Source organism: Phalacrocorax aristotelis, chromosome 1 (genome assembly GCF_949628215.1).
Source record: "Phalacrocorax aristotelis chromosome 1, bGulAri2.1, whole genome shotgun sequence".
Classification (NCBI taxonomy): Eukaryota; Metazoa; Chordata; class Aves; order Suliformes; family Phalacrocoracidae; genus Phalacrocorax; species Phalacrocorax aristotelis.
The window spans coordinates 135,154,313-135,182,242 of NC_134276.1; the positions used below are offsets into that span (position 1 = coordinate 135,154,313).

Consider the following 27,930-nt stretch of genomic DNA (forward strand, 5'->3'; position numbering starts at 1 on the left):
ATATCTCGTACACACCTGGGAAGAAGAATTAAAGTAAGCATGACCCCTGACCTTGTTGCCATTGTGCCAGTTGTCGATGAACTACAGGCTTAGCCCATGATGATACCATTTCTGCCATTGCCAATGTGCAAATCTTCTAGCTCCTCTATTGCTCTTTCCTCATGCTTCCTGTGGTTTCTCCTAATACTTCCTGCAGTAGGACTCGGGAAGCTTTGGAGTAAAAAGTGCAACTGAACATGCTGCGACAGCCCTCCTGCAAGCTCCTGTGCCATCAGCTCTTCTTTGAAGCAGTCTCCAGATAGTAGTGCAGTGCATTGAGTCTCTAGCCACTCACCCCTCCTCAGTGGTACAGCCTTGCCAATTGCTTTTGATAATGTTCTCTAAAGGCAACTGTTGGCCAAAGGGACTGTTGAACATATCCCAGCCCTCCCTTGCTTTCAGCTCCAAGCTGTGCGATAGTCACCTCCCCCAGGTATCAGCTCTGCCTTGGTGCATGCTCTGCCTCCTCCTGTGCAAGTCTGCTACTGCAGGGGCAGAATTTTGCGTGTGAACATGTACTCCTTGCACACAGAGAGCAGAGGTGATGTTATTTTTCCCAGGAGGTCTTAAATGCAATTTTCCTGGTTTGGGAGAGACACAGGAAACCTGAATAATCGCTCAATCAGACAGTTCTAGTCTCCTGACTTTTAATAAGATGCCAGGCACAGTCTGAGCCTTTCAGAAACTAACTGCTCAGCAAGGAATTTCAAGTGTTTTGTCTTTGCTTCTCATCTTCATGTGATCGCTGTTGGCAGGGGTGACAAAGGACTGACGGACAGAGACTGCAAAGGACGGGTCTGTCCCTTTTCCTGTGAAGACAACAAAGGACAAAAAAATCTGTGTTCCTGAAGTATTAAAATTAACCACTGGGAACTCAGGGGGTTTTTTGCACCTTGTGACCAAACAGGACTGCCAAGTCACCAAGGACAGGGCTCTCTCTGACTACCCGTACAAAACCTATGGCAGAATCTCCACTAAGAGTGTGGGGCTTGAGGCAGGCATCCCAGGGCAGGGCTTTGTGCCTCCCCCACATGATCCACGAAGCAGGTGGTTTTTCTCCATCTCATGGGCTGTTGGCAAGGAAGCATACAGATGCAAGCAAAGTTTAGAACAGGAGCAGGCACTGGTCAAGTTCAAGCTTTGCCTTTGCCCAGCCTGGAAAGAGAATGGGCAGGTGCCTGTTCCCTAGCATGGATCAGAAGCCAGGCTGAGACTGTGAATGGCTTGGCACTGAAAAGGAGTCAGGCTCTGCAGTAAAGGTACATATGGTGGTTTATGTGCACAGGGCTGGAGGGCTGTGGAACTGCAGGGAAAGTGCCAGGAAAAGGAACTGTGTTGACTTGAGGAAGTATAGTTGATGCAAAATGCCAGGAATGGTGGTAGGACTTGGGACCGACTCTGTCATGAGCTGGGCACCTCAACCCTTCCACTTCAGTTCTCCCTTTCCCTCAGTTTAACCACTGGGATACAGGAACCCACCCTTACTTAGCATTGCTAATGACTTCCTACCCTGAACCTCCAGTCTGGCAAGTTTCTTGACCAGGGGCCCTTGCCTGTGTCTCCCTCCCTTTCCATACTCTTCAGGACCACGCTTGTGACAACAAGAGGTGTTGGGCCCTCACCTCACTCGCATGGGGCACTGTAGCTCGTCACTGTAGTTTCTTCTGGAAGATGAGGAAAAAAAGTGCTGGTGAGATACATTTGCCACAAACTCACTAAAGCAACCCAGTATTGTGCCTGTTTCTAGAAGAGGTGTTCCCTCAGCTTACAGGCCATGACGTGCCCTCTGCTGTGATGCATGAAACCACTGGTATGTGTTAAAGACTCTGTGTGCAGCTAGACCGGATTCACCCAAGTCATGGGGCTTGCAATCTTTTGAAGCCCTAAGTCCCAAATAGCTCCATTACAGTTACGGATTCCTCACCTTCTGAAGCAATAGCAATCTCTGACACATTGATAGCTTTTCATCCCACTAGGAACCCCACAGAACAAATTGTTTTCAGTGTCATTCTTCTAAGGAGGCCCTCACTCATCTAAGACATCTCCTCACTATGGTCTCTGCCTTTGCTGCCCCCCCCCCAAAAATGAGTGTACTAAAGCACAGCTCTGAGCTCCTTGATCCCCACTTGTTGGGAGAGTTAGAACCTAAGCGGATCTACATGCCAACTCCAAGCATGCAAGTTCTGGGACCAGAGAAAGAAGGACCTACCATTTTGAAACTCTCCATCACTAGAGAGCTTCTAAGGGGCTATTAGGTAAACATGTCAGGGATGGTATCGCCTTAGACTGGACAAATTCAGAAAATTTCTTTCCAGTGGTATATTTGGGTGGTTTCTGCAGTACAGTATCTGGGCTCACCTGGCATGTAGTAATCGTAGACCTTGATATTAGCTGGTTTACGGTCCTTCACTTGCATGTCCTGCTGCACCAGCAAAGTGTAGGTGCGAGGCTGTCTAGTCAGCTAAAATCAAGAGACACAAGGATGAGAGTCAGAATTAAAGTCCTGCAAGACAATTCCTCCCACCTGCTCTCACTCAGGCTCCTGTGGAGACCTCACCACTGTGACAGATCTGTTCTGCTTTCCAGTCTATCTCAGAAATACCTTTTACTTCATGTTCTGTGGCCATCTCTCATTTTTGGTCACCAAGTTTAACTCAGCTCATGAGAGACATCAAACCCACAAAGTCACTGCGCATGAGGTATCTAAATGTAGCGCTAGTGTTCCCAACCAATCCCACATTCCCATCCAGCTCTGCTCTGAGCTCCTTCATGCATCTTGCCTCGGTGGCTACTTTCTTACACACAGTCCTATCTCACACAACCCTCATTATTAAGCAGACAAATGCAAGGTGTGGATGAATGTCTGCTGGATGGTAGTAGTTACATGACCTGCTGTTTATTGGGTTCCACCTTGTGCTACCTGGCAGCTTGAGCTGAAATCTTTCCCTGTGGTGCCTTTCTGCTCTGTGCTGTAGATGAAATGAAAGCAGCATCCCTGCAAGTCTAATACATCCACGTGCTAATAACCTGCTTACTGTAAGGCTAGCTTAGCTCAGCTCATTGACACCTGAGGATGAAGAATCAGAGAAATGTAGAAGCATTCCTTGGAAATTCTGAAGTATTTAAATTCATGCCAGGTCTTGTTTCTGGTGCTGTTTAGATATGCATGTAGCTAGAGAAAGGCTTGAGTGATTGTTAATCTGTTGATTAATGAGGCTGTGGAGCGAGCACTGCTGCTCACACAACCATCTGGTTTAATTTTGAGTGATCTTGGCAAACTCCAAGAGCAGTCTTGGATGCCACCTACTACATTCAGGCTGCTTAAGGGCTTTCTAAGAATTCAGGCTTGCTTGAATTTACTAGATGTATCCTACTACTGCTCTCCAATCCTGATCAGACACTATAGATGGACTTTTAATGGTCTCCAAACAGTGCCAACAGACATAGGTTTAACATTAGAGTCAGTCTCATTTCACTCAAGGTAAGTGGCCCTGTCTAGAGGCTCTACAGCTGAACTACTGCAGGTTGACACAACACACTTCATGTCAGCAAATGTGGCTGGTGTGCAGGAACAACAGCTCTGGACGCTTAAAATACTAATGGAACAAGATACAGGAGTAAGCTAAAAGCTATCTGCCAGTCCATAGGTCTTTTAATGATGATGTTAACCTAAATTCCACTCACTTCCTCCAGGTAGAGAATGACTCGGTCAGCTTCGCTTTCAACTTTCTTCACTAAAGGCATTTTCTTTAGCTGAAATTAGGGGGGAAAATGTCAGAAAGAGTCTAACAGAAAGCAGAAATATTCAGGGATATTTGTTCTTACGAGAGCATGGGCAAAATGTTCACATGGCCAAGGAAGCCCTTGAGGTAGGGGAAGGCAGGGTGCGGCCTGGAAGAGACTTTGTTTATAAAGATTTCTTGGGAAGAAAAGAACTATGTTTGTCTGCCCACAGGAATGATCACAGCTCTGCATACAATCATGAGTGATGAACATCCATCACTGTTCCCACCCCAGCTGGACACAGACTCGCGATCTCACCTCTTCCAATGAATCTGTCACAGGGATGTATCCAGACAGCAGCTCCACTTGGATCAGGACCATGTTGGTGGACACACGGTTCCCTGTGTAGCTGCAGCAGAAACGCAGGGAACAGTGCTAATGTTACTTTCTGAGCCATGATTTCCAGATACTCCAGCCCAGCTTTGGTACTCAGGTGGAAGAATCTGCCTTTCCTTCCAGTGTTTCTTCTGTAAGTGTACCTGTTCCTGTACTGTAGTAAATCTTTGTGCTTCCCCTGATCTCTCTTTTAATTGTGCTGAGCCAAGGAGAATAAATTCCTTGGAAGGCTTCTGGAATTAACCTTTTCTAGACATGGCAGAGAACATCACATCCTCTGCCTGCTCTCTTGGCAGTTGTGTCCCAAGTCATGCAGGGGTACAGCAGAGGAGAGTGATGTGACAGTCAACCAGGAGTAGAGGAGGGAAGGCTTAGGAATAAGTGTCAGCAGTCAGTCCTGCAGGACCTTCACATCACTAGTGCTTTGAGACCTAATCCTAAAAAGGGGTGAGACCCATAGACCTTGGGAGAACTTGTGGTGACTGGCATGATAATGAGATACAACTGCAGACTGAGCCATCCCTCTTGGGCCTTGTACCTTTCACCCAGCTGAGGAGAGCATAGCTAAATGAATGGGGACGTCTTAGCACTTGGACCTCATGAGTGAAGGGGAATCCTGGCCATCAAGAGACTGCTGTGGTGCCAGAAGCCTCTTAGCACAGGGAAGGCAAGGGGCAACTGAGTGTCTCCTACCGAGCATGAATGGTGACAGGGAACTGGGTGGCATTGGGTGCGGTGCATTCTGTCTGCACTGATAGGGCAAAGGTGACGTCGCTCCTCAATGGAGGGATGTTGTATCGCAGAGTGGCCTGCCAGGACAGAAAGAAGGTAATTGGCAGAGAATAGCAGGGTTGTTTGCTGGAGAGTATCCTTGTCTAGCATTTGGCTGCTGTTTGCTGTCTTGCACTAGTATAAGAGAAAATTATGTGGGGGAACTGGAGGTTCTGCTAGTGCACTGCTCCTGATGGTGTTCACTGGACTTCTCGGAGGAGAGCTATAGCTCTGACTGCATGGAGATGATCCGTATTTCATTAGGGGAATTGCTATTCCCTTCCTGTTGGATCCCAGCTTCTCCTACCAGCCTTGAAGCCCAGATTCTTGCAAGTCACTGCAGCAGTCTGTTTTCAGTAGCAAGGTGACAGATCCCCGGCTTTCAGGGCTTTTCCCCAGACAGACCTTTTCTCCCTGGCTGGGCTTACCTGCAGGAAGAGGCACCCATGGCCCTGCACATGCACAGTATAATCTTGGTGAATGGATGGCAGTTCCACTGTCTGTAGCAGGAGGCGATTGATATTGTCTACTTGGATGTTTTGGTTGAAACCCTCAGAGGAGAGAGAAGCCTGAAGATCAGGGCCATCCTTGCTGAAGGTCTTGGTTGCATACAGGGCTAGGGCTTCCAGAGCAACCACCGTGTCCTGAGGAAAAAGACACACATTAGGCAAAACAGGATCCTTACTTCCTATGCATGCCCAGTCCTTAGCCTTTCCCTCCTTCATACTGCAGCTGCAGCACAATAATGGCTGAGCTTTCCCCTTGGGCTTTTTGCATGGGATTAGCTCAGAGGAATACAAATATTCACCTTTTCCCAACTCCCAGGAACTGTAAATCTTTTTTTTTTTTTTTTTACTATGGGCTGTGCTAGAACCCATTGCTCTCACAAACCATAGCTGATGGAAGGTTCTCTGATGATGATGGCTCAAGGGGATTACCTGGGTTGAAGCAAAGCCTCCATAAGGGTTTTGCTGCTTGGTGAGCCAAGACACAATCTGGGATGCCTTTCTGATTTCATCTGAAGACAAACTTGACTTTGAAAGGTGAGCCATGAGGATACTAGATGTCAATTCCACATCAACAGATGGAGCCCGATACCAATATAGGGAGTCTTCTTCCTGTTTGGACTGTCGACTCCAGAATATTTGGTCATCTAGAGGTGGAGTGGGAACACTTATGGAGCGTGGAGCTGTATCTAATGACCTTGGAGTTCTAGTCAGCCCCTGTACCTAGCTACTGAGTGAACACATACATTAGGAGAAGGTATGGGTGCATAGCTCCCTAGCTGATCGTCACACCCTGCTTTTCCCAGTAAAAACCTACGCCTACAAGCTGGGAAGGAGCAGTACAACATCCATGAAGTTCCCCTAGTTTGGATGACTGGGAGACCAGGACTGTGAGATCATCCATAAAGTCTGCCTCACAGTATGGATATAGCCTATGACAGCTTGGCAAACAGAGGCTATCCAAGCCTTGGGGTCCCCACAGAGTTCTGCCAGTGCCCCCCACTCCTACTGTCATTTCCCTTGGTCATTCAGCCCTGGGACCTCCACACAATTCTGACAATGGCCTTCTCTCCTACCCCACAGTCTTTGGTACCTGATATTATGGCAGCCTTATCCAATCTTTTGAGGACTTTCTGCCTGAGGGCCTTTTCACCTGCTACTGCAAAGGCATTTGCAGCTAATGCCAGGCTGTAGAGGTTGGAAGTGCCAGTATCAGCGTTGACTAGGTCCTTTATACATTTCAGAGCTTTCCACACAACTGGGTCCTAGGATACAATTGAAAGCACACTGGTTTCTGGCAAGGTGTATGGGGGGGCGGGAGAATACAGCCTTGACATGTGCAGAGGAGGGTGGAAACAGAGACAGGGCACATGGGGAGAAAACTGGTAATGTACCCCTGTGGGCAAAAAGGCAGAGTGCCAGTGGACTGCCTGCTGAGAGGCTGCACACACACACCTTCCCTGCTGCTGATACTCACGGAGTGTGGCATCCCTGAGTGTATAAGAGCCATGATGATCACAGAGGTCAGCCCCAGTCCTTCCTCCACAGCTCCCTGCAGCCACCACAAAACAGAGAAGAGGAGGGCTGCTGTGAGAAAGAACAGGGAGAAGTTTTCCAGCCTTCTGGTCTCTGAGCAAAAGCCAGTGCAGGCAACAGTGCTGGTCCTATTCCTTCTGCTAAGGAAGTGCCAGGGCTGGTATCTACTCTTTCAGGTCCTGCTTACCAGAGCACTTCTCAGCCATGGTGCCCCAAGCTCCTCTGGGTAGCTGACTCCCTCCCTCTGCTGAACACATTCCCCTTTCCCCTCCCCTGCGAAAGATTTTCAGCAGCAGATTTCAGTGCTGGGGAAAGTGATGCTCCCACAACCCTGCTGCAAGACGGCACCTCACTTGAGGGCCAGGAGCAAGGGTAGCAAGGGTATGGATGAGCAAAAGAAAAGGTATCTTTCATAAGGGGAAGGGAAAGGTACCATTCTCTTCACTTAAAGGATGAATTATCTGCGGTCCTGTCCACCGAAGTGGTGCTGGCTCCACTTTGGTGGTACTCTGTGTGGGCCTGTGCATGCACAAGTGCTGTGTTTCTGAGTGTTACAGGGCACATGCCCAGCCACATGCCCAGGTCAATCTCACATGAGTGGCTGCCATCAATCTCCATTCACTCAATTTCTGACTCTCTCTGTACAGGGGGAGCTCAGACTGAAGGAGAAACAGCAGCTAAATAATAATGCAAGCTAAAGCAGGTTACTAAGGGAATAACACAGAGCTTGAAAAACTTATTTTTGAGGCATGTATTAGCCTTTGAGATGGGGCTAGGGCAGGGCACTTATTCAGTTCCCATGTGTATATCATCAAATATAAACCTCCATCATTCATAACTTGAAAAAGTGCCGCCATGACCAAGCACAATCCTGAGTGTCATCCAAGGGTGACCTTGGGCACGTCAGAGCCTCCCTCCTGCAGAAGGGTTCATTTGTTCTTGCCACTCAAATTGGGCCAGAAAGTGAAAGTGCTCTGAGGTACCTAATGAACAGCCAGGACATGTCATACCATCAGACCATTGTTGAAAAGCTTCCCCACACTCTTGAAGCAGCCAGATGGAGTCTGACTTTTAATCAGAGCACTGGCAGCATCCTTTATATTCTGCTCATCTATGTGGATGAGGTCCCGGGCTTGGCTGAAGGTCTTGAGGACAAGGGCAGTAAGCCTAGAGCCAGGGAAGGGAGAAGAAAATTGAAATGAACCAGTCACTGATGCTCATCTCCAGTAGGAGACAGGAATCTCTGTGCCTTCCACTATCTCATCCCTGGAGAAATACCAGCAGGCCAGAGCCTCTGTGCAGATGGAGAATTGGAAGCAATGCACATGAGTTAGATGCTTTTGAAGCTCGAGCTCAGATCCATTTGCAGCAAGAGAGAAAAAAATTCACCAACAGTTCAGTGCTTCCCCAAGAGCCCTGCTAATTCCAACAGAGTGCATTTGTGTGATTCAAAGCCATGAAGGCTGATATTTAGTGAGCTCACTCAGCCTCTTTCCCAATCCTGTTTGGGCACAAAGCATGCTGGAAAACCTGGAAAGAAGTGTCTGCAGCCAAGTTTTCAGAATCAGCCTCGGTTAGAGTGCCCATGAGGACAGAAAAGGAGCATGATCAAACAGGGGTACCTCAAGTCAGTTCACTGTCATGGTTCTCTTCCAAAAAGTTTCAGGAGGAGTTTCTGTTCAAAACTCCACACCTCCAGACTCCTTCAGTTTCCTCAGACCAAAATCCAAGTCAGCCTTAGTCTACCCAGTCAAGATGTTTTTCCTCAACTGTGTCTGGATATCTCTGCTTACCATGTGTTCCCTGGCTCACTTCCTTCCCCAAAGGCACTGTATGAGCCATCTGTGTGCTTGTACAGGAGTTGCCGCTGATATCCTGTGGGAAGAGGCTGGGGGTAGTGAAGATACTCTGTGTCTGTTGTGTGCTCAAGGTGACAATCCGCTCTGCCAATCCTGCTTATCATTATAGAGAGCATTATCTCTGAGGAAATCAGCAAAGGGCTTTCAGAGGGGTGCCACGTATCCCTTGTTCAGCTGAGACACAACGTCCTGTTTTACACTGCTGTAATTCCCATGGTGTTGGGCAAGTGATGCTGCACAAATCCTGTTCAGCACCAAACCTCTGCTGAGATCCTCACCACACAACCTACTGTGGTGGACATCGCCAGCGTAATAACCCAACATGAGCAGAAATCCACTCACCGCTTTCCAGATAGCCAATTGCCTTCTCTTTGATTTCTGGAGTCAGTTGTCCTGTTTCTTCAAGGTATCGTGTGATAAAGACATTGGGAGCAAAATGGATCATGTTTTGCTCACCACAGCCACTGGACATCTGGAGGAGCTCATCTATGTTGTCCAGTGCTGTCCCCAAAATGTCACCTGTAGAGCAGAACCATAGCTTTGGGAGCTTTACATATTCTTGCATGTAATAAATTTCTGGTCTCACTGATTCTCCAGATAAACTGCTAAGGCTGGTCACAGGTCACCTCTGCTCACACTAGGGTAACTTTAATGTCTATAGAGCCTGTTCCTCTAGGGACAGTGATATGGTACTTGTCTGTCTTTTCCTTGGCTGGGTGAAATTATACGTCCATCTAGCCCAGCATCACTTGTACAAGAGAGATGGGATGCTTCTCTGGAAGACATAAGGGCCCAGTGTCATACCTCACTGTACACATTTCCTCTTGTTACTCCATTTGCTAAAGCAGACAAGGTGGCACCAGAAGAAAAGGCTTCTGCAGGGAAAAATCTTACTTTCCAAGACCTTCCTAAATCTCACCTAAGAAAGAGATGTGGGCTCTCTCCGACCCAAGGACCATTTTCTCTGGCATAGTGAAAGTGATTGTCTCTGAGGCTGAAGTTCCTGCAAATGGCAAAAGCATGAGAACAACAGGCAGGAGGGAGACGGCAGACCCACAGGCATCCCCAGGAGATGGTGTAAACAAGGCTGGTATCATCTCATCAGTTGGTGAAATCAACATGCAAAAGAGAGGATGACACAGAGATCAGGACGCCCACTGATGAGTGGGTGTGATGTGGTTAGGCAGTGGCTTGGTGCTGCCAGGAGCTTGTAGTAATGGGTAGAGCTGAGTGGATTTGCCTCTCCATAAAAGCTCCAAAATCCCTGACTTTAGCCTCCCCATGCCCCTCTAGATAGCCCTAGAGTTGTTCACACACCACTTCTTCTTAGGTTTGGTGTCCTTTCCCTGTGTACATGTACAGCCCCGGTGGTAAGACAGTCCCTGTCTCTGGCATACGTGCACCTACCTTTAGGGCACAGAAGTGACGTGTGGGTCTTTTCCTCCAACAGCCCCTCTGCCTGGTGGGGAAAAGGCTGTTTAGTTCAGAAGGGAGAGCAGTAAAATGACATAGAAGCTCTGCAATACTACACCTTCCTGCAAGCTCCTTTTCCATCCTCATGGGCCATGCAAAGAACTTCAGTCAGACAGTAGGGGTATGCATGCTGGCAGTGAAGTTTCACTGGGAAGCAGGTTTCTGAGCTGCTGCATGGCCTTTGCCCCCATTGCCCTGCTAGCAAGTAGATCTGATATCTCTGTCCCATCAACTGAGGTGCTCAGCTCATGCCCCAGTCCAACCTACCCTTCGAATCACTCCTTGACCAGCATCCCTAAGAAACACGCTTAGCTGTCTGGCCATCTCTCCCTTCCCAGAGCCACCCACCAGGCCATTTTGAGCCTGACCCAGTTCTAACCTCACCAGGACCCTGAAGCATACTCTGACCTTCACCAGTAGGTGTTTAACCACTGTGTCCTTCCCTCCAGACTCCGGCACAACAGCTGTACTCTCAGTGCAAACATCTTCCTGCTCCGTCACCTCAGCAGTGATAGTGAAATTCACCTTCCCTAAAGAATAAAACATCAGAGGCCAGTTGGCACATCCATGCCTACATTTTAGTTTGCTCAGCCTAAGGCTGCTCACTCATGCTTTGAAAAATAGGCCACTTTCCCTTCTAGCCCAGCTCTGGGTTCCTCAAGCAGCTCTGCCAGTGCCTCCCACTCCTGCCCCTCCTTTGTCCCCTTACCTAATTTTGTAGCCTTCACGTCCCAGAAAAATGTTTTTGCTGAATCAGGACACAGACAAATAGTGAACCTGACATTTGCATGCAGAAATTCAAAATCCCTGGAGTCCATTAGGCTAAGCTGGAGCTAGAGGTGAAACAAAAGGGAGTTCTGGTTACAGAGCTGCTGCTGTGTTTTTCATTTCAGCTCCCTGATACAAATGTCAGTCAAGCTCAGAAGCCCTGGGTGAGTATGATGACGGCTCTGTTGCAATATCTGTGGGACAGCAACAGCCCACAGACATTGCAGTCTTGTAGGGTTGAGCTTTTGGGGAGGGATAAGCTGGACAGAAGTGGCTCTGCGTAGATCTTTGTGAAGAGCTTTCTTGGTGTTTTTTGCCCAATGCAGGAAAAGGCAGTCCCTTGTCTGGGTCTCTATCAGCAAAGTACTGTTATCACACACACCCCTGCCCAAAAACCATCCTGGAGGGAGCCACTCACCACCATACACTGCTTCAGGTAGCTGAAGACTTTGACTTTTAGGGGAAATGACTCTCCCCGGAAGACAGAGTAGGGCAAAGTGGGTTCCACGAAGAAGTGCTTGAAGCTCCGCAGGCTGGTGGTCTCTGAGATGCCCAACCCATGGCTCTCTGAGGTGCAGAAGGTCATGGCTCTCCAGTCTGTGATACTGTCAGGTACTGTGACAGCTAGCTCAGCAGCCCCTGAATCACTGAGGACAGAACAGAGTATAAGGGATTGTCCCCATCCCTGTGAAGATTTCTCTTGGGAAGACAAATGGAGAAGGACTATGAACTGGAAGTGTGTGTGAAGGTTTAGGGGTTCCTAGGAAGTAGGACAGAGATATGGGAAGGATAGCAAATAGGTTGGCAAGAAAGAACTGAGAGGCAAATGCAAACCAAAATTTGCTTCTGGACAGTGCTGCACATCAAATTCTTGTTTTGTGTGGACACACAGGGCTCCCAAGGGTCCATGTTACACATCCAGCCTGTGCCAGGGAGTATCATGTGACACTTCCACCACACTACCACCCAAACTCCCAACCACGGCTTGACAGTCACCATTATAAGTGTCAGTTACAGATCTGCATACACAAAACAGAAGACAGTCCATGCCCTGAAATGGGCATAATCCAGCCAAATGAGATGGAGTGGTAGAGATCTTATTTTACAGATGGAGAACATTGGCATGTGGGAGAATTAAGAAAGCTGAGATGTGTGAAGAGGGGAACAGTGGATGATGCATAACTAGATTTTAGCTATGCCTTTAACACAGTCTCCCATAGTATCCTTGTAGCCACATTAGTGTGGGCTGGACAAGTGGATGATAAGGTAAGCAGAAAAGTTTGCTGGACTGCTGGGGACAAAGGATGGTAATTGGTGACACAAAGTCCTGCTGATGGCTGTTTACCCATGGCATCCCTCAGGGACTGACACTTGGGCCAATGCTGCTTAATGGCTTTATTAATGACCTGGATAATAGGAGAGAGCACATTCTCAGCAAGATTAACAGACTAATCTTGTTGTGTATTAGCAGACTATGTCTTGTTGGGGAGAGGGTCCTGATATGCTGGAGGGAAAGGTTACTGTTAAGAGGAACCTTGACAAGCTGTAAAAATGGGCTTGAAAATGGGTATATTCTGTATCTGGGATGGAATGATACCATACAACAGTACAGGCTAGGCAGTGACTGGCTAGTAAGCAAATCTGCAGAAAAAGACACGGGGCAGAAAACAAGTTGAGCATGAGACATCTCATGTGCCTTTACAGCAATGAAGTCCATCTACTTATGGACTGTATTAAGATGACTGCAGCCACTGGGTTGAGTAAAGTTAGCTTCCCCCTGTATTCCTCAATTGTGGGACCACATCTGGAGTACTGTCTCCCATTTTGCTTTCCAGTTTAAGAAAAATACTGACATACTTCAATGTGTCTAGTGGAGGACTACCAAGATGGTAAGAGGGCTGGGACATCTGATGTACAAGGAATGGTTGAAACAACTGGCGTTTTCAGACTTAAGGGAGAAAGGCTAGCAGGAGATCTTTCAGCTTTCTAAATCTACCTATTGGGAAGGTGTACAGACAATGGAACCAGTCTTTTCTGAGGTGTGTATTGACAGGATGAAAGGTAACAGACACAAGTTGGAACATGGGAAATTCTGACTTGACCTATGAGGAAAAAAATGCCATGAAGATGGTCAAACACTGGAACAGGTGCCCAGATAGTGTATGGAATCTCCATCCTTGGAGATACAGAGTACTTTACAACCTGATCTAACTGGACCTGTCTTGTGCAGGATGCTGAGCTACAGACCTTTGGAGGCCTCTTTTATCCTATAGGATTCTTTAATTTTAAGTTCCCCAGGATCAAATCTCAAGCAGAGCCAGGAACTGAACCAAACCTCCATTGTTCTTATCCACTTCTTCACACCTCCCTTTTGTTTGTGGGCACAGAAGGCAATAATGCCCTGGATCTGCTCCTGCCCATTTCCTCTCTGCTGTAGCTGGTAGGAGGTCTGAATCCATGTGAGGCCACAGCCCATAATTACTCACTTGATGGGAACCAGAGTCCAGATGAATGTCTCTGGAAACCAGGTACGTACTGGTCCTGCCTCGCTACCCAGCTCAACATGCTCTGACTCAGCACGTTCAACAGCAGCATCTGTTTCTGGGTCCAAGTTGTCCAAGTCTGCCAGCTCGCCATAAGCTATTGGAAATATAAGCATTCATTCAAAGGCAGAGCAACTGTGAAATCAGAACAGAGTTCAGCTGGGAAACGTTCATCCCTCCCACTCCCATTCCAATCCCCCTTGTCCTCTCCAAGATGCCCTCAACCTACTTCACTATTGTCTTCCACTAGACAACACAAGAGACCATGTGGATTCTAAGCATGTGTGTGCTCCTTCATGAGGAATGCTACCTACTCACACTTTTGCTCTCAGCCACTGCAGAAAGGCCTAGATACTGCCCAGTGCCAATCTTGGCACTCTTTCTTGGCAATCATTCTCTGGTGTCCAGAAAGACCTTTCCTAGTCTTACAAACAAATGTTCCTTCCTGAGACAGCTGCCTCATTTCCCCCTTTGACCATATTACCTTCCTGCCTGCCAGCAGAAGCTTCCAAGCAGGTTCTTGCTATGCAGCCATCCCTCTGCCCCTCCAGACCACTGGGCGCACACACACAAACACATGTCAGGACTCTTCCCCTCTTCCTGTGGTGCACATCTGTGCAACCTCCCACTTCTCTCTGGAAACCATCCCCAGTTCCTCAGCACACTGCATGTTCAGCTGCCCTTGTGCAGCCTGTATGTTACCCGTGACTTCCAAAGAAACAGGATAAATCGAGATGTACACATGTAGTCGTAGTAGAAAGTGGTCTGGGTATGGCACTCAATTGGAGACTTGATTTTAAGGCTGGTTAAAAATGTTAGACCTGAATTCTGGAGGAAAGAAGGGGAAGAAAAGATTTCAGTGGAGGGGGTGTTGTGTCTGAGGGCCTGGCTCTGCCCCTGCCTCCCAGGATATCAGCCACCCTGTGTTCTTGCACCTCAGCCTCACCTGCAAATCTATACAGGGAGAGAATGCAGAACCACCTTGCTCCCAAAGCCTGATCCTGGCACCTCACGCTAAAGGAGGCTCTCTCCAGTCAGGACTGTGGGAGACACCACTCAAATGTGCATGCCCACACACAAAGTCATTATTTTGTCAACACAGTTTGCTGCCCACCCTAAAACAGACCTGTTGCCGTCTTTCACTTGCTATTCCTTTCTACTATTCTTTCCCTCCTTTCTCCAGTCCCCCTTTTCTCTCAGGGGCTTTGCTTGTCCAACCTCCAATTTTCTCTGTCTCAGGCTGAAACTCTCCTCTCCTTCCAACCCCTAGAAAGTCTGAGGGTCTTTAGCTTAGGATAAATTGGGAGCTGCATTTTATGGCTCTGTGCAATTGATGGGAATTTATCAGGCTGGGATCATGGAGTGTCAGAGATCTCTCAGTTCAGAAGCTTGGCAAATTCAGAACCTGAAGCTGCCAGCATTTACAGGAAAGACAGTCTGTGACGCTACCCAGTGCTGACCTGGGATACAAAAGGGTTCAGCTCTGATATTTCAGGTTTTCTGGAAATTAGATTTACCTTCAGAAGTTCATAAACATCTGGTTGGGACACTGCATAAGAGTATCTGTTGTTCATGAATGGTGACATTGTTCCTGGTGGAAGGGTGGTCTGAGGGGAATTCATGATTCCTGGGCTCTTGTGGCTAGTACAGTAGTCACTGTAAGAGTCTGTGAGGGTGCTGGGGTGCTCCTGAGAAAAGCTGAACATATTGTACACCTGTAGATAGGGAATGAAACCAGTACAGGCCAGTGTGAGAGGTGGGAAGATTTTTATGTCTATCCAGAGATTTTCCGTGACCACCATTTTCTGTGACCGGGGGAAGAGCTCAGATTCTGCCTGCCACAAAAGCCCAGCCCCAAAGGTTTCGAGCTTTATGGAGAGCTTCCACAAGTTTTAGATGCATAGCACCAGAGATGAACACAAAACCCTCTGGAGTACGGCTGCGTAGCTGCAGCCACTTCTAGCTCATAGATCGTACTTGTGAGCTCAATGTGTACAGTGAGGACACCTTCCCTGTAAAAGCGTTAGATAGCTTCTTGTCTGACTGAAGACACACCCTGGATCCACCAAGACAGTGTCAAGAGGCAATTCAAGAGTCCTTAGACCCATTGCATCCCAGGCCTATAGGACAAATGTGAACCTTCCACTGCTAAGACACCACTTATAGTTCAGTCTGTGAATGGAAGGACTGTCTGGTTCATGTGAGCTGGAACAATGACATGGAGCCTATCGCACATCAGGCATTTTTTTAAACATAACATTTTTTTTCAGAGCACTGTCATAACTTGGTTCAGGAGATGGAAACCTCTTGCCACCTGGTTGCCACTGTGGCAAAGCACTCTAAGTTTAACAAGGATGTGGCTTTGGGCTTCACTTGGGGATGACAGTGGGTTATTCTATTAAATTCCTCTGTAGAGACTGGAAATTTTGACTGGTATTTGATGTTGGCCATCATTTTTTCTTATTAAGCCATGCCCTGTCCCCATTCAAGTACTTGTTGGTATATCCACCACGCCTAATTAACCAGTGCCTGCAACCAGATACACAAAAGGCATCTCTCCAATATTAGCACTAAAGTGACTCACACTGTCCCTGGATAGCTCAGCCTCTGGCCTCAGGAGAAGGACACTCTGGTCAACAGCACGGATGCTACATAGGGATCCTGGTGCAGCCTGCAAATGGAGACGGACAGCCGATCCTGGGAGAGCCACTGTGTCTGAGAAGCCAAGCTTCACCTGAAAGAGCAGAAGAAAGAGGGACTGAAGACACTGACACAGGAAGGAAAGCGGAGACTGTGGCTACTGGATTCTGATGGACATCTATTTCCAATTTGTAGTTAATTAGCTACCTTCCATCCTACCTGCCCCCTTAAGTTTTGTACACAACTTACATGGTTCCTGAAGCACTTGGAGACTTTCAGACTGAAAATGTCAGCTGCCACTTGTCCCTCAGGGAAGGCAGTGTAAACAAAGAAGGTAGCCATGGGTGACATGAGGTCAATGGGTAGGGTAACATTGAAAGCCCCACTATACTGACCTGAAGGAAGAAGGAGAAATAGAGAAAGTATAGGAAGAGGCTCTTTAAGAATTACAGCAGCAACATGCTCATCCTCTATAATACTTCTGTACAGTTACTTGGATAAAAACTATTCTGCCTTGCTTCTGAGGAAGCCACAGCTAGACCAGGATGTAGGTTAGTGCCATTTTGTAGCAGTGACCCTACATCATGAGGGATCTTGGCAACTGTGTGCGCTTGAAAGAGAAATGACTTTCCACCTGAGTCCAGCGAAAAGATTCTGTGAGTTTTCTTGGAGGCCTGTGATAATTCCTGGTTGGCAGATAAACTCACAATTTCATCATTTGATCATAAAATAAATTAGGGAAATTAGAAGGCAGAAGAAAGATAGCATATTTGCCATTTCCTCTTGGTTTTTTCTGCCAGCTCTGTTGTTTCCTGTTGGTCTCAGATCTCTTTTCTCTCCTTCTCCATTTAGGCTGGAAGGGCTTTCCTGTTGGGTCCTTAATCTGTTCCTGGTATTTAGATGTTCTTACCTAATTGTGGATCAAGAAGTACTGTTGTTTGGCCATGATGCACAAGGGATCCTCTGGCCAAAACCTAAAGGGTAGTGAATAGAGCAAAGGGTTGATAGTGCCTCTGCTCTATGTCTCTGGGCCAGCAAAGGGCCCTATGCTGACACAGACCCGTCTCAAAGCTGACCTCATTGCTGGCACTGCCCTGCACTCACCAGGTGGTAGAAATCTGTTCTGGCAGCCCCATCCCCTAGCTCTGTGGCTAGGATGTGATAGTACACAGTGACCTGCTGCATGTCCCTGCAGGGCAGCATTGTCTGCACTGGGTGGATCCTCACAGAGCTGCGGCTGGAAGAGTAGAAGGCCCTCAGCGTGAGGGATGCACTGCCATAAGACACCTTCGTATTTCGGCCGCTTAAGTCCTCTGGCTGGGTCTTTGCCTGTGGCACAGAAAAGGTGGCTAGGTGTCTGACAATTTCTTACAGCTCTCCCCATGCCAAAACAAAGACCGACTGGACAGCGGGCTCTGAACTCTACCAGGGTAAGGTCTCTATTTCCACCTAAGCCAAGCTCAGACAGCCCCTTTCTGTGGAATCTGGCATTGCCTGCTTCACCACGCTCTGGGATAACTAGTGCATAAACAAAGATACAATCTTTCCTCTGTTCATTCCCTGTTGGTGGCATCCCTGTTTAGCTCCTTACATCCTAGTTACCTGCGCTGCTCCAGATTGGCTTGCAGCAACTGGTTCCATACTAGCCTTCCTTCTTTCTCTCCCAAGTTTTCTGCCTCTTATATCCCAGGTTTCTTCTAAGTCTTATGCTATGAGGAAACATAATGCAAACTGGTCACTGATGTTTTCTTCTCCACATGTATTTTCAGCTACTTTTTCCCTAGCTCCTTTCCTATCTTCCTGTTCCATACCATGTGGGAGTTCTTCCTTTGCTTTCTGTCCCTGCCCAGCCCCACAATGCCCTTTCCACCTCAAGCAGAAGTGCTATGTAGGTAGATCTCCATGACAACTTCATGGGGCGTCTGTCCACTGCCCCAGCTCTCATCATGTCTTCTGACTGCTCAGGAACTGTGTGTGGCAGCAGGGGCCAGAACCCTGGCTCTGCTATGGCCTATTTCTCTTGCCTTAGATCTACCATTTCACTGCTCCATGCCTCCATCTCCCTAGTTATACCAAGGCAATGACATAGACTATAGGTCTGAGGGTTGCACTGCTTAGTGCTAGCCAAATCCAGTGTAATTATTTGGCTTAACCTGTAGTAGAACTTTACTGCTGTTGCCCCATGCTGATGTCTCTAAGGTGAAAGAGACCATCCCAGTGTCATCCGTGAAGTAGGTCTTGGTCTGCTTCCTGCTACCATAGGACACTGTAAGAATCACCTCCTTGTTCTTCAGGTATGTCCCATTGGCACTTCTGAGTTCCAGCTGTAACGATGCAGAGAACAGTCAGAGAATTGGAGGTGTCAGGACTGAAAATCTGTCTCCCAGTAGAAGTCCCAGTTCCCCTCTCTGCCATGGCACTCTCAGTGGGAACTCTAACTCCCCTAACGCCTCCCCATTTATATAGCAGCTATGTCATCTGAGAAAGCCATGTGCCTATCCTGTGGTCACACATTTGGATTACCCCTTGGTAGAGATGTCAGAGGAGAGGCTGAGACAGAGGACTGTGCTAGTAGCTTTGGGCAGCTCAGAGCAAGGGCTCAGTACTTCTGTGCCCACCATCCCCTTAGGCCCAGCTGCTGGGCTTTCCATGTTTCTGGCCTGTTCACTTACATTTCCATAGTAGGGAGCTCCTTGCTGATAGTAGTAGCTTGTCCCCCAGAATTGGAGAGTTGTGATATCAAAAGTGACCTTGCAATTTTCAGTGGTGTTGAACTCCACCCCTAGGACAGACAGGAGGTACGTGCAGGTGAGTATCGTTTCTGAGGTAAGGGATGGACTATCACTCATAGCAATTTTTGTTTCTCTATGTAACTTCAGGAGTCATTTAACACACACACACTTGGCAATAGTGCCTCCTACATTCTGACTTGCTAGAATGACAGCAATCTACCAGAAGGTCTCAGACAGCTCTCAAATGCTTTTTCTGACTTTGTTTAAGGTGGCCCTACTCATAATTGTCCACATCCATTCTCCTCCCATTCTTACAGCAGAATCACTAGAAGGCAACATTTTTCCTTGCCTTCACCACATTAGTTTACAGTCTGCTGTCTTACCATGTGGTACCAACCTGAAATCACTGCAGTTGTTTGCTAAGTGAATGTGTGTCACTGCTTTCAGCAAGTCGCTGCAAATTATTTCCTTGTAAGGAATGGTTTGTAAAATTTTGTAAGAGAAGAAACCTTACAGGATGGGATATTTAACAGTAGCTCTGGACAAGTAGCCTCATCTCCTTATCTGGGATGAGGAGATAAATCTGATGAGGAGCAATTAACTGTACACAGTCAGGACCATGGTTACACTGGTTGCTCTGAGTATCTCCTCATTCCAATGGACTTTCCTAAAGTATAGTTTAAGATCAAAAGAACGTGGCCTGGCACATCTCTGCGTATACTTCTACTATCACTAAAAGATGAGAAAAAGCAGCTCCTGCCCATCTCTGACTAACCAAGGTGGCTGTCAGAGCTGGACTGGCCACAGCAGCTTGTGGAGGAATAGACATACTAGTAAAGCCCATCCTGCAACTGGGACAAATCACATATCCTTTGTGAGTTAGACCTGGGTGGTATGGTACATGAGAACATCTATGCTGCTATGGTGCTCCCAGCGAAGACACAACCATCTGAACACTTGACCCTATGGGAGCCAGTGCAGAAAGCTCCAGTGGTTTGATGGGAAGACACAAGGATCCATAAGGACTCTTACAGATGAAAACGTAAAGACAAGCCTGTTGCATGAGTGTAAAGTAAAAGATTTTCCATGAAGTGTAGAATCAGTTTTTGCTACCTGTTCCACTTTCTTTCAGAAAAGCCACAGCTTCCAGGTTGAAATCATAATTGTCACTACGCTTCTGGTGGTAGATCTTAGTGTTCACCTCAGTGGCAAAGCAGCCATCCTTGTTTGTCTGGGGATGTGAAATTGTATCTGTTAACCAATCACAGATGTGCTAATCCCTTCTGTAGTGCAGATCAAGCCCAAGGCCCAGAAGTCTAAAACTACACAACTAAGACACTTGAGTTAAAGGAGCAACTCCCATACGGACATGAAACATACTTCTTTTCTGTGGAGAGTCACTAATAGGAGATGCTGTTTCACACGTGTCTCATCTTTACATACTCACTCATGTGCCAGAAGCAAACACACGTTGTCATTTCTCCCTGACAATATGATTCCTTCTGCTAGGGCAGGATTTATCTTTAAGATATGTGCTAGGTTACTTAAAAATATATAAACAAATACAGATACATTCATTCAACCCTAGCAATTGCTAGCTGAGGTGCAAGAGATAATGTCTGTCTCTCCAAAACAGCTCTTTCTGGGAAACAGCACATAGGTGTTCACATGAGGTTAAAAGGTGGTGCTAAAGAACATCTAGTGGAAGTGAATCACTGTAGGCAGTGTGTGTATTTTTTATTGTCATGTTGCAATACCTGTTTTGCAGGCAAATTTGCAATAGTTAGCTTGCCTACAGATGCTTCTTCCTTTGAGTGCATCTAAGTGCAGTCAGAGAAATCACCGAGAGGAGCTAAGATTGTTACACTGGGGAGTTAAGGACATATCAGTCATTCATCCCCCAGCAAAAAGCATCCTGCTTCAATAGCTGATGTCTGTCCCACTCCTTCCTTTAGTATTTTTCCCTTTTTCTGCCTCTGTTCCTCTCTTTTGCAAGAGGAGGGATGTCCCATGTGCTCACCTCACCAGTGTAATCCTTACAAATACTGCGCTTGGCTTTGGAAGACTTCCAATTATAGTGGATATATTTACGGCAGACCACAGCCTTCACACTACCTTGTACTGGTTTCCCGTACGTGTACCTGGCAAGCATAGCAGAGAGGACTTACATACAGAAACACTGCTCAAAGGTGAATAATTTCAGCTTTAGCCTGTGGTTTGCAGCTATACAAGTCAGCAGCCTACAGTATCTTCATGGTTCATAAGCTCAGCAGAGGCCAAGAAGTTAAACTGACTTCATCTGATTGAGACAGAAGGCAGGTGAGTTATCTCCAAGTCAACACTAGTCCCACCAGGCAGTGGTAGGGGACATTGTGCTGGCCATAAGTTGAGTCATTATTCCTTCCACTCTGGCACTAATCAATGCAGCAGAGGTACTGTATTGTAGGGCACATGCCCCACTGAGGGGATCTGCTGCCACACCTTCAAACTTACAAAGAAAGAAGTAGGGAGAAACAATATGGGGAAAGGTGAGAGTCCAGGAGAATTTCTTAGCAAAGGATGTCAGGGTAGCAGACTTTGGGGTTTGGGTAAGGTTGGCAGAGACCATTTTGAGCTCAGTTATTGATAGCTGTGCCATTTCCAAACCAGTAAGAATGCACCTTCTGCCACGATAAGTCAGCTCACATGCCACAGATGTGGAGATGGAAGTTCTCCTCCAAGATAGTGACCACCTGAGGCATCTGGATGGAGACACTGAACTTAGGCAGCACTGTGTGAAAGCAAGAGAAATATAATTCAGTAAGAATACAGAGAGCTCATTTGTTCCAATCCTCCACAAATAGTTGTTCACAGAAAAGAAATCTCTCCTTTCATTCCCTGACTACCAGCACAGGGCCTGGTAGCAATGTACCAGCGGCCAAGCCAAGAGAGTGTGATGGGAGTAGACAGTCTTGGTCTCATCCCCAGAGCACAGCTGTGGGACAGTGCCTCAGTCCATGCTCAGGATATGTGGGAGGGAGAAAGCCAGTGGGCCTGAGTGAGTCAGTGATTATACCTACTGGCAGGCAGTTGGACATCTCAGGTGCTAGCACAACTAGAGCAGCTGTTCACAGCTGCATAGCCCATTCAGCTCTGTGTGAGAGAGGGGAGCTGGAGGCAATACATCTTTCTCTGCTGCTGTCACCTCCCTGAGACTCTTACCATACTCATCTACCCTGAAGGTATGTGTCCGGTCGGGCATTTTGATGATGTACTCTCCAACAGGTGCTTCTGCAGCCAGAGGGAAGGACAGATCCACAATGCCTCCCACAGGTGTAATATTCAGCCACTGTGCAATTCGGTTCCCTTTGGGGTCCTGCATAGGCAGTAGTAGAGAGCAATTATTTCCCAGTGCAAAAAGAGACTCTTCTGCAGGACGTCTAAGCTACAACAGCATGGTCTGAGCATATATCCTCTTGTCCTGAGAGCCCAGCTCTATTACACAGCTACAGTGCTCAGGTGAGTCTGAGCTCAAAGAGAATAGGGCTTTTCTCCCTGTCTCATTGACAAAGTCAATCTATCATATTGCTCTGCGGTGGCACTGCCACCTCACTGACTGCTGCAAAACTGTGGTTTACTGCCTGTCTGTCTCACTAAGAAAGGCTGGCATTGCCCCAGGTCACTGTGGAGAGGGTCAATCCTGACAACACATGCTACCTAAGGCATGAACTACCTGGGAGTGATTACTGGGGAGTCTGATGTCTTGAATACCCAGGAAAGTCTAGGGAAATGAGTCCAGGACTTCATGCAGGGGACCATGAGGCTCAATATAGAAAAGAGGATATAAAGACCTGGGGTGCAAGGGCATTTGGGGGCTTTGTTGACTGTCACAGTCAGTCCATGAGGGACAATGTTCCCCGAGTGCTGGTTCCTGGGAGGGCAAGGTGCAGAACTCTGGCTACAGTCACACCGCCCAACCAGGAAGGACTTAAAGATGGGTGCTTTATAAACATACAGAAAAAGTGGGAATTGTGGTTTGAAACGGTGAAGCTGGATCAGAGTGCTACTTTTGTATAAACTGGCATAAAGCATTGTGTATGTGTCTCAGAAACCATGTGCTTATGTATTGATTGCTTGGTGGGTATGGCATGCAAATGTGCATTAGCTACTGCCAATTGCTAGTTGGAACTGAGACTTGTCTGCATAGGTTATTACAAAATCCCCACTGCTTTCAGGTATCTTTCCTCAGCTCAGGTGATTGCAGTCCATATTCTACCTATAATATTGAAAATAAACTAACAGATTTTAAGAATAATATCCTGAAGGCTGCTTTAGGAAGTTTCTCTAGCTGTGTAGCCACAAGACTAACTGGTCAAACTTTTATTTTCTCTATGTTAGATATTAAAGTCTCCTAAAGAAACTTCAGGATTTTCACACATCTTCAGTTCACAGGCTAGAGGGACTAAAAGTTTGTGATCACTCTAGAAAAGTTTGCTGGAATGGTTTTCAGTGGCACCTACCATTTACTGCAGGGAAACCTGTGTGACTGGTATCAAGGCACTGCACTGCCAAACTTGTGTGGATACTAAAGGAAGTAGGGGCAAGAATTTGAGGACTGTTCCCATTAATTCTGAGGCACTGGCTTTCTGCATCCATATTTCCCTATAATAATTTCCAAACCTATGCCTTTCCCAAGGTGAGAAGAGATCACAACTTTCCATAAAGTAGGTGCTTTACCTTCAGTTCCACCAGCCGGTGCTGTGGGGAGGAAATAACAGTTACTAGTGGGATGCTTTCAGGTAAGTTACCATCCACCTCCCTTGCATTTTTTTATCTCCCAACCATCCATGAGTCTTCCCTAAGCAATTCCCTGGGACTGCCTGTGACCCAACATCATGAGCAGGTCCTGCATTGCAGGCGGTGCCCACTGCTGTTTATAAGCACCAAAAGCAACACTGAGACTAGCTGGCCACAGATGGGTCACCTAGCTGGGCCAAGAACTGACCCAGAAGTCATGGAGGCAGTCCATAGCTTTTCCAGACTTATTAAGGTTTCTCCCCTCTCAACTTACCGTTTCTTTGCTGGCAATAAAGTTCTGATCCAAGGTTACAATTCGCAACTTGACTATAGGGCAAAAGAAAAACAGGACTGGCTGAAATGAAATCAAGTCTGTTAATAATAAGAAGAATGGATGGCTAAGAAAGATGTGCCCATGTGCTTCACTGAGAGGGTGTGGGTAGCATCTAGAGCCCATGCTCAAAGCCCCGCTATGCACTGGCAGCCTGCTAGAAAAGAAGTGGTAAGAAAGACAGCGTGGGGTTTCTGGGAAGGCTAGTTGTGCTGGTGTGAAACAGCATTTTTCTGGATATTGGATCTGTGGTGAGGCACTCAGTCTTGCCCGAAGTGAAGGTCATGCCAGTGGAAAGGTTGGAGAGGCATTGGGCAAACAGCTGTACCCTGTGGTGATCTGAGCTGTACTAGGGCAGTGATGGGGCCTGCAGGACCGTGATCCTTGTCTGAGGGAATCTGTGGGAGGGAGAGGGCTTTAGGGCACTATCACACTCTTGTGGCTTTGACTGGAGCAATCATGAGTATAACACCAAGGCATCTGAACCTTTTCTCATGCATCAGCCAAAACACACAAGTCCTGTTCACACTGGGATGCTGTCTGAGTATGGCTAGTACTGGGGAAAACACAAGCTATGCTGACAAGGAGAGAGCTATCCCCAAATCAGAAACAGAATCAGAGCAGAAACAGCCTAGAAGGCAGATGAATTCTGTAAACCATCTCCCTTGCAGAGCAGGCCCCACTCCAAGCTCTAGTGGCTACCCCATATTTTGTGGCCTGAAGACTGCACTGTCTCTCACAAGACATGGCATTCTGTCCATACCAATCTGTCCAGGTTTGTACACAGGTTTGTCTGTCTGGATAAAAGTCTTCTTGTTTGCATGCCTGATTAGGACTTTTTGTTTCTTCTGATACTCTGAGTTGGCTTCCAGGACTGTGATCCCAATAAAAGCCACTTCATTGGGGTTTCCAACAGGAGGAGGGACCTGCAGGCATAGTTGCAACCATCACTCAGGGTGGATCCCGTTCATGGATCCTCAGGGTTTTAGAATAACAATTATGATACTGCTTTTATATTGCTCCAGTTCTTGCCCTGAAAGACCTCACAGTACTTATCAGAATATTTTCTAGAAGAGTAAAATATCAGTGGGGCTGCACAGCAGGAAGGACACTGGCAGACCTATACAGACTGAAGCAGAAGATCTAGTACCCTATTAAGATGTCCCCATGGGAAGACACAATTATTTGCCTTTCTGTCCAGCAAGAGCTCATGTGTCATCCACCCTACTGACAACCCTGGAAAGTATATTCCTCACCTGGAAGCTTGTGCAATGAAAGAAGGTGAGCTGAGAGATGGACTGAGTGATCAGAGTCTCATTCCCAGCTCTGCTTTCCAAGGTTACTGTTACATGGATTGGGACTGCTTGCTTTCTGCTGAGTTGGAGGCACACTGTCTCTGAGAAGGGGTAGTAGAGCTGAGATGGTATTGCCACAGCATAATTTCTATTTAAAAAAGAAAAAAAAAAAGGTCAGGCAAAACTGATTTTCTAAGAGGACAGGTATTGACCATAGGATTTGGGTACTTCCTAATATGACTTCTGGTCTCTTCATTCCACTGTTACGATGCCAGTGGGACAAGATCACACCATTCTTCACATCTATTGGTACTGCAGCCATTAACACTGAGTCTGCACTACATGCTGCATGCACCTGTCAAAAGATAAAGTCACTGCTTCCAAAACTGAAAGTCAAAATAAGGTGAAGAGACCTCCACGTGTCACCCAAGGGATCAGCAGCAGAGCTTGGCTACATTGCAGGTTTTCTGAGACTTCAGCTTCTTCACTGAAACACACTACATATCACTCAGTTTTCTTCGTTGGTTATCTGGTTTCTGTCCTATCAGCTGCCCTTGAACTCAGAACCAATGCCAAACATATGACACCCGGTGTCCCAGCTTTGTGTCCCAGATACAGTCTCATGAGTACCTTCTGCTCCTTACATTCTGTCCTCCTTGCTCTCTTACGCCTCTGTGGCTATTCTCATGGCTGTGCCCACGGGTAACACCAAGAAGCTGTTCATACTGGATTTTTTTCATCTTATACTGCACTGCAGCAACTAGGACCAAAGAAAAGCCAGCATTCTAGCAGGTTTGAAAACCCTTATCACTGACTTCTCCTACTTACTGCCTCTGGACAGGTTCAGCCAGCAGCATGTTTTGCAGCAGCAGGAGGGCAGGGCCTGGAAAGATCAGAACAGCAGGAGGCAGGGACGTGACCTGCTGGCAGTTTTTAGCTGGAGCTCAGCACCCTGGCAAGGGGGAGTCAAAGTCCTACTGGCCAAAAACCCTGAGTGCTTTCACACTTGAGTGCTGTCAAGCTGCCTTGAGCAGCTTGTCTGCTGCTAATAGTAGGTGATCTGATAAAAGATGCCAACAGCATTCTGATTTTCCTACTTAAGCTGACTCATGGCACCTCCTCACTGCCACTGGGCTAAAGGATGGGATGAGCACTAAAGACTCACTTCTTGAACCTCCCTTGTTCTCAATGACCCTTTCCTCTGGAACATTTTCTTACATGCCATTGCCAATTGGCTTCTGAGCTATGAAAGTATGAGACAGCATCTCTCAGGCTGTCATTCAAGGATCCCAAGATCCAGGCTGGATTACTTTCTCATGAATCTACAAAACACATTGCCATATAGGCAGGACAGCAGACAGCCTATTAAGCAAGCAGAATTTCCATAAAGCAAAGCTTCATGCTGAAAGAAACAGTGGGAAACAGGTAGCAACAAAGCATCATTTGAGCAGGAGCTGTGTCAGCCTACAGAACACATCCTAGAGGAAGAGGCTGTACTCCCACTGGAAGATTTTTAAAATGAGACTTGTGCATGCCACACCACACACGGCAGGAGGGAACCCAGCTATGACCCAGTCACATATTTCCCACTGTAACTTCTAGTGTTTGAGCACAGCCCTGTTTCTGTTTGCATTTATGCCATGGCTGCAAAAGTAAAGGCCTTCAAAAGGCAAGAGCAAGTATCACAGCAGTGCCTGCTGGAAGAGGAGTTACATTCCTGGTAAAGTATATGAAGAGAAGCAGTGCTGGGAATTGTCCTCGCCAGAGGTTTCTTAGTCTCAGGGAGCAGATGGCCAGCTAAGCCAGAACGAACACATTGCTTTACAAAGAGCATCCCTACTAGACACCTTGGGCTCATGTTGGCCCTGTTTGTAAAAGCACCCAGCTTTGTCTGCTAAAGATTTAAATAGTGACCTATGATTCTGGGGACAAAATCATACCCCAAGAGGAAATATATTGTGGAGCACAGTAGGAGATGTGAGATGCTGGCAGGTCAGAATTAAACACATGCAGCAAGCTGGCAGAGATATTCTGCCTGAGTACTTGCAGAAATACATGGCCTACATAAAAGGCACTAAAGGGAGAGCCAAGGAGTAGGGGGAGTGTCAGGGGGATGAGAACCAAGTAAAACCTTGGGAATATGAGAAATTTTGCTTCTTTGGAAAAACACTCCTGGTCTTACGACTTCTGTCCTGTTTCTGTCACACTACCACCACCACCCCCAGCCCCAGGATTCCCCACAGATCAGAGCGCGTATGTGAAGCAGCTGAGGTTCTTACAGCATTGCAGGCATTTCGGCCATGCTAGGCAGGAGGAGGATGCTGGCCCACAGGAAAGTGATGCTCCACATAGCTGATTGCAGGTCAAATCCCTCCACGGAAAGGTGAGCCTCTCCTCTGTCCCTGCTTTGCCCCTGCTTCTGCTGCTTTCCTTCTTCCCTCTCCCCCTCATCCAGAGCTGAAGGACTATGAAGCTCCTGCCCTGACAGGGTGCCTGTCTCTCTTTTGGCTTCAAAACAAGGTGGAAATCATGCTGCGCATGG

The 27,930-nt window shown here is 47.2% G+C and overlaps 2 protein-coding genes across 4 annotated transcripts in view; one reads left to right on the top strand and one right to left on the bottom strand.

The window, feature by feature from the left end:
* Positions 1-4,091, top strand: part of LOC142064950 (alpha-2-macroglobulin-like protein 1) — a 28,970-nt gene extending 24,879 nt beyond the window's left edge. The window contains exon 36 of the mRNA XM_075110573.1: positions 3,995-4,091. The gene's annotated coding sequence lies outside the window, so the exon portion shown is untranslated. The remainder of the gene's footprint in view (positions 1-3,994) is intronic.
* Positions 666-27,892, bottom strand: LOC142064935 (alpha-2-macroglobulin-like protein 1). 3 transcript variants are annotated; one of them, XM_075110526.1, is made up of 36 exons: positions 27,668-27,892; positions 25,350-25,536; positions 24,857-25,019; positions 24,037-24,089; positions 23,703-23,723; positions 22,188-22,341; positions 21,672-21,756; positions 21,007-21,127; positions 20,100-20,217; positions 18,927-19,036; positions 18,408-18,578; positions 17,359-17,583; positions 17,165-17,228; positions 16,504-16,649; positions 16,199-16,348; positions 15,132-15,329; positions 14,355-14,442; positions 13,558-13,711; positions 11,490-11,718; positions 11,013-11,136; positions 10,712-10,833; positions 10,238-10,289; positions 9,750-9,833; positions 9,173-9,349; positions 8,765-8,846; positions 7,982-8,138; positions 6,913-6,987; positions 6,529-6,700; positions 5,868-6,082; positions 5,358-5,573; positions 4,852-4,967; positions 4,081-4,171; positions 3,724-3,792; positions 2,398-2,500; positions 1,662-1,703; positions 666-848 (listed from the first exon to the last, which is right to left on the bottom strand). In XM_075110526.1, exons 1-35 carry the CDS (start codon positions 27,736-27,738, stop codon positions 1,663-1,665), a joined length of 4,404 nt encoding a protein of 1,467 aa, XP_074966627.1. In that variant the 5' UTR covers positions 27,739-27,892; the 3' UTR covers positions 666-848; position 1,662. The 3 variants fall into 3 exon arrangements, with proteins under 3 accessions (XP_074966627.1, XP_074966636.1, XP_074966646.1); XM_075110535.1 differs by lacking the exon at positions 666-848 and adding an exon at positions 870-1,109; XM_075110545.1 differs by lacking the exons at positions 666-848; positions 1,662-1,703; positions 2,398-2,500; ... (2 more) ...; positions 4,852-4,967; positions 5,868-6,082 and having other exon boundaries at positions 5,394-5,573.
* Between the last annotated feature and the right edge of the window lie 38 nt (positions 27,893-27,930).

Coding starts and splice junctions, on each gene's coding strand:
- LOC142064935 (XM_075110526.1), bottom strand. CDS start 27,738: ATGTGGAGCATCACTTTCCTGTGGGCCAGCATCCTCCTCCTGCCTAGC. Junction 20,218..21,006: donor GTAAGGATTACACTGGTGAG/GTGAGCACATGG, acceptor TCACATCCCCAG/ACAAACAAGGATGGCTGCTT. Junction 10,834..11,012: donor CGTGAAGGCTACAAAATTAG/GTAAGGGGACAA, acceptor TTTATTCTTTAG/GGAAGGTGAATTTCACTATC.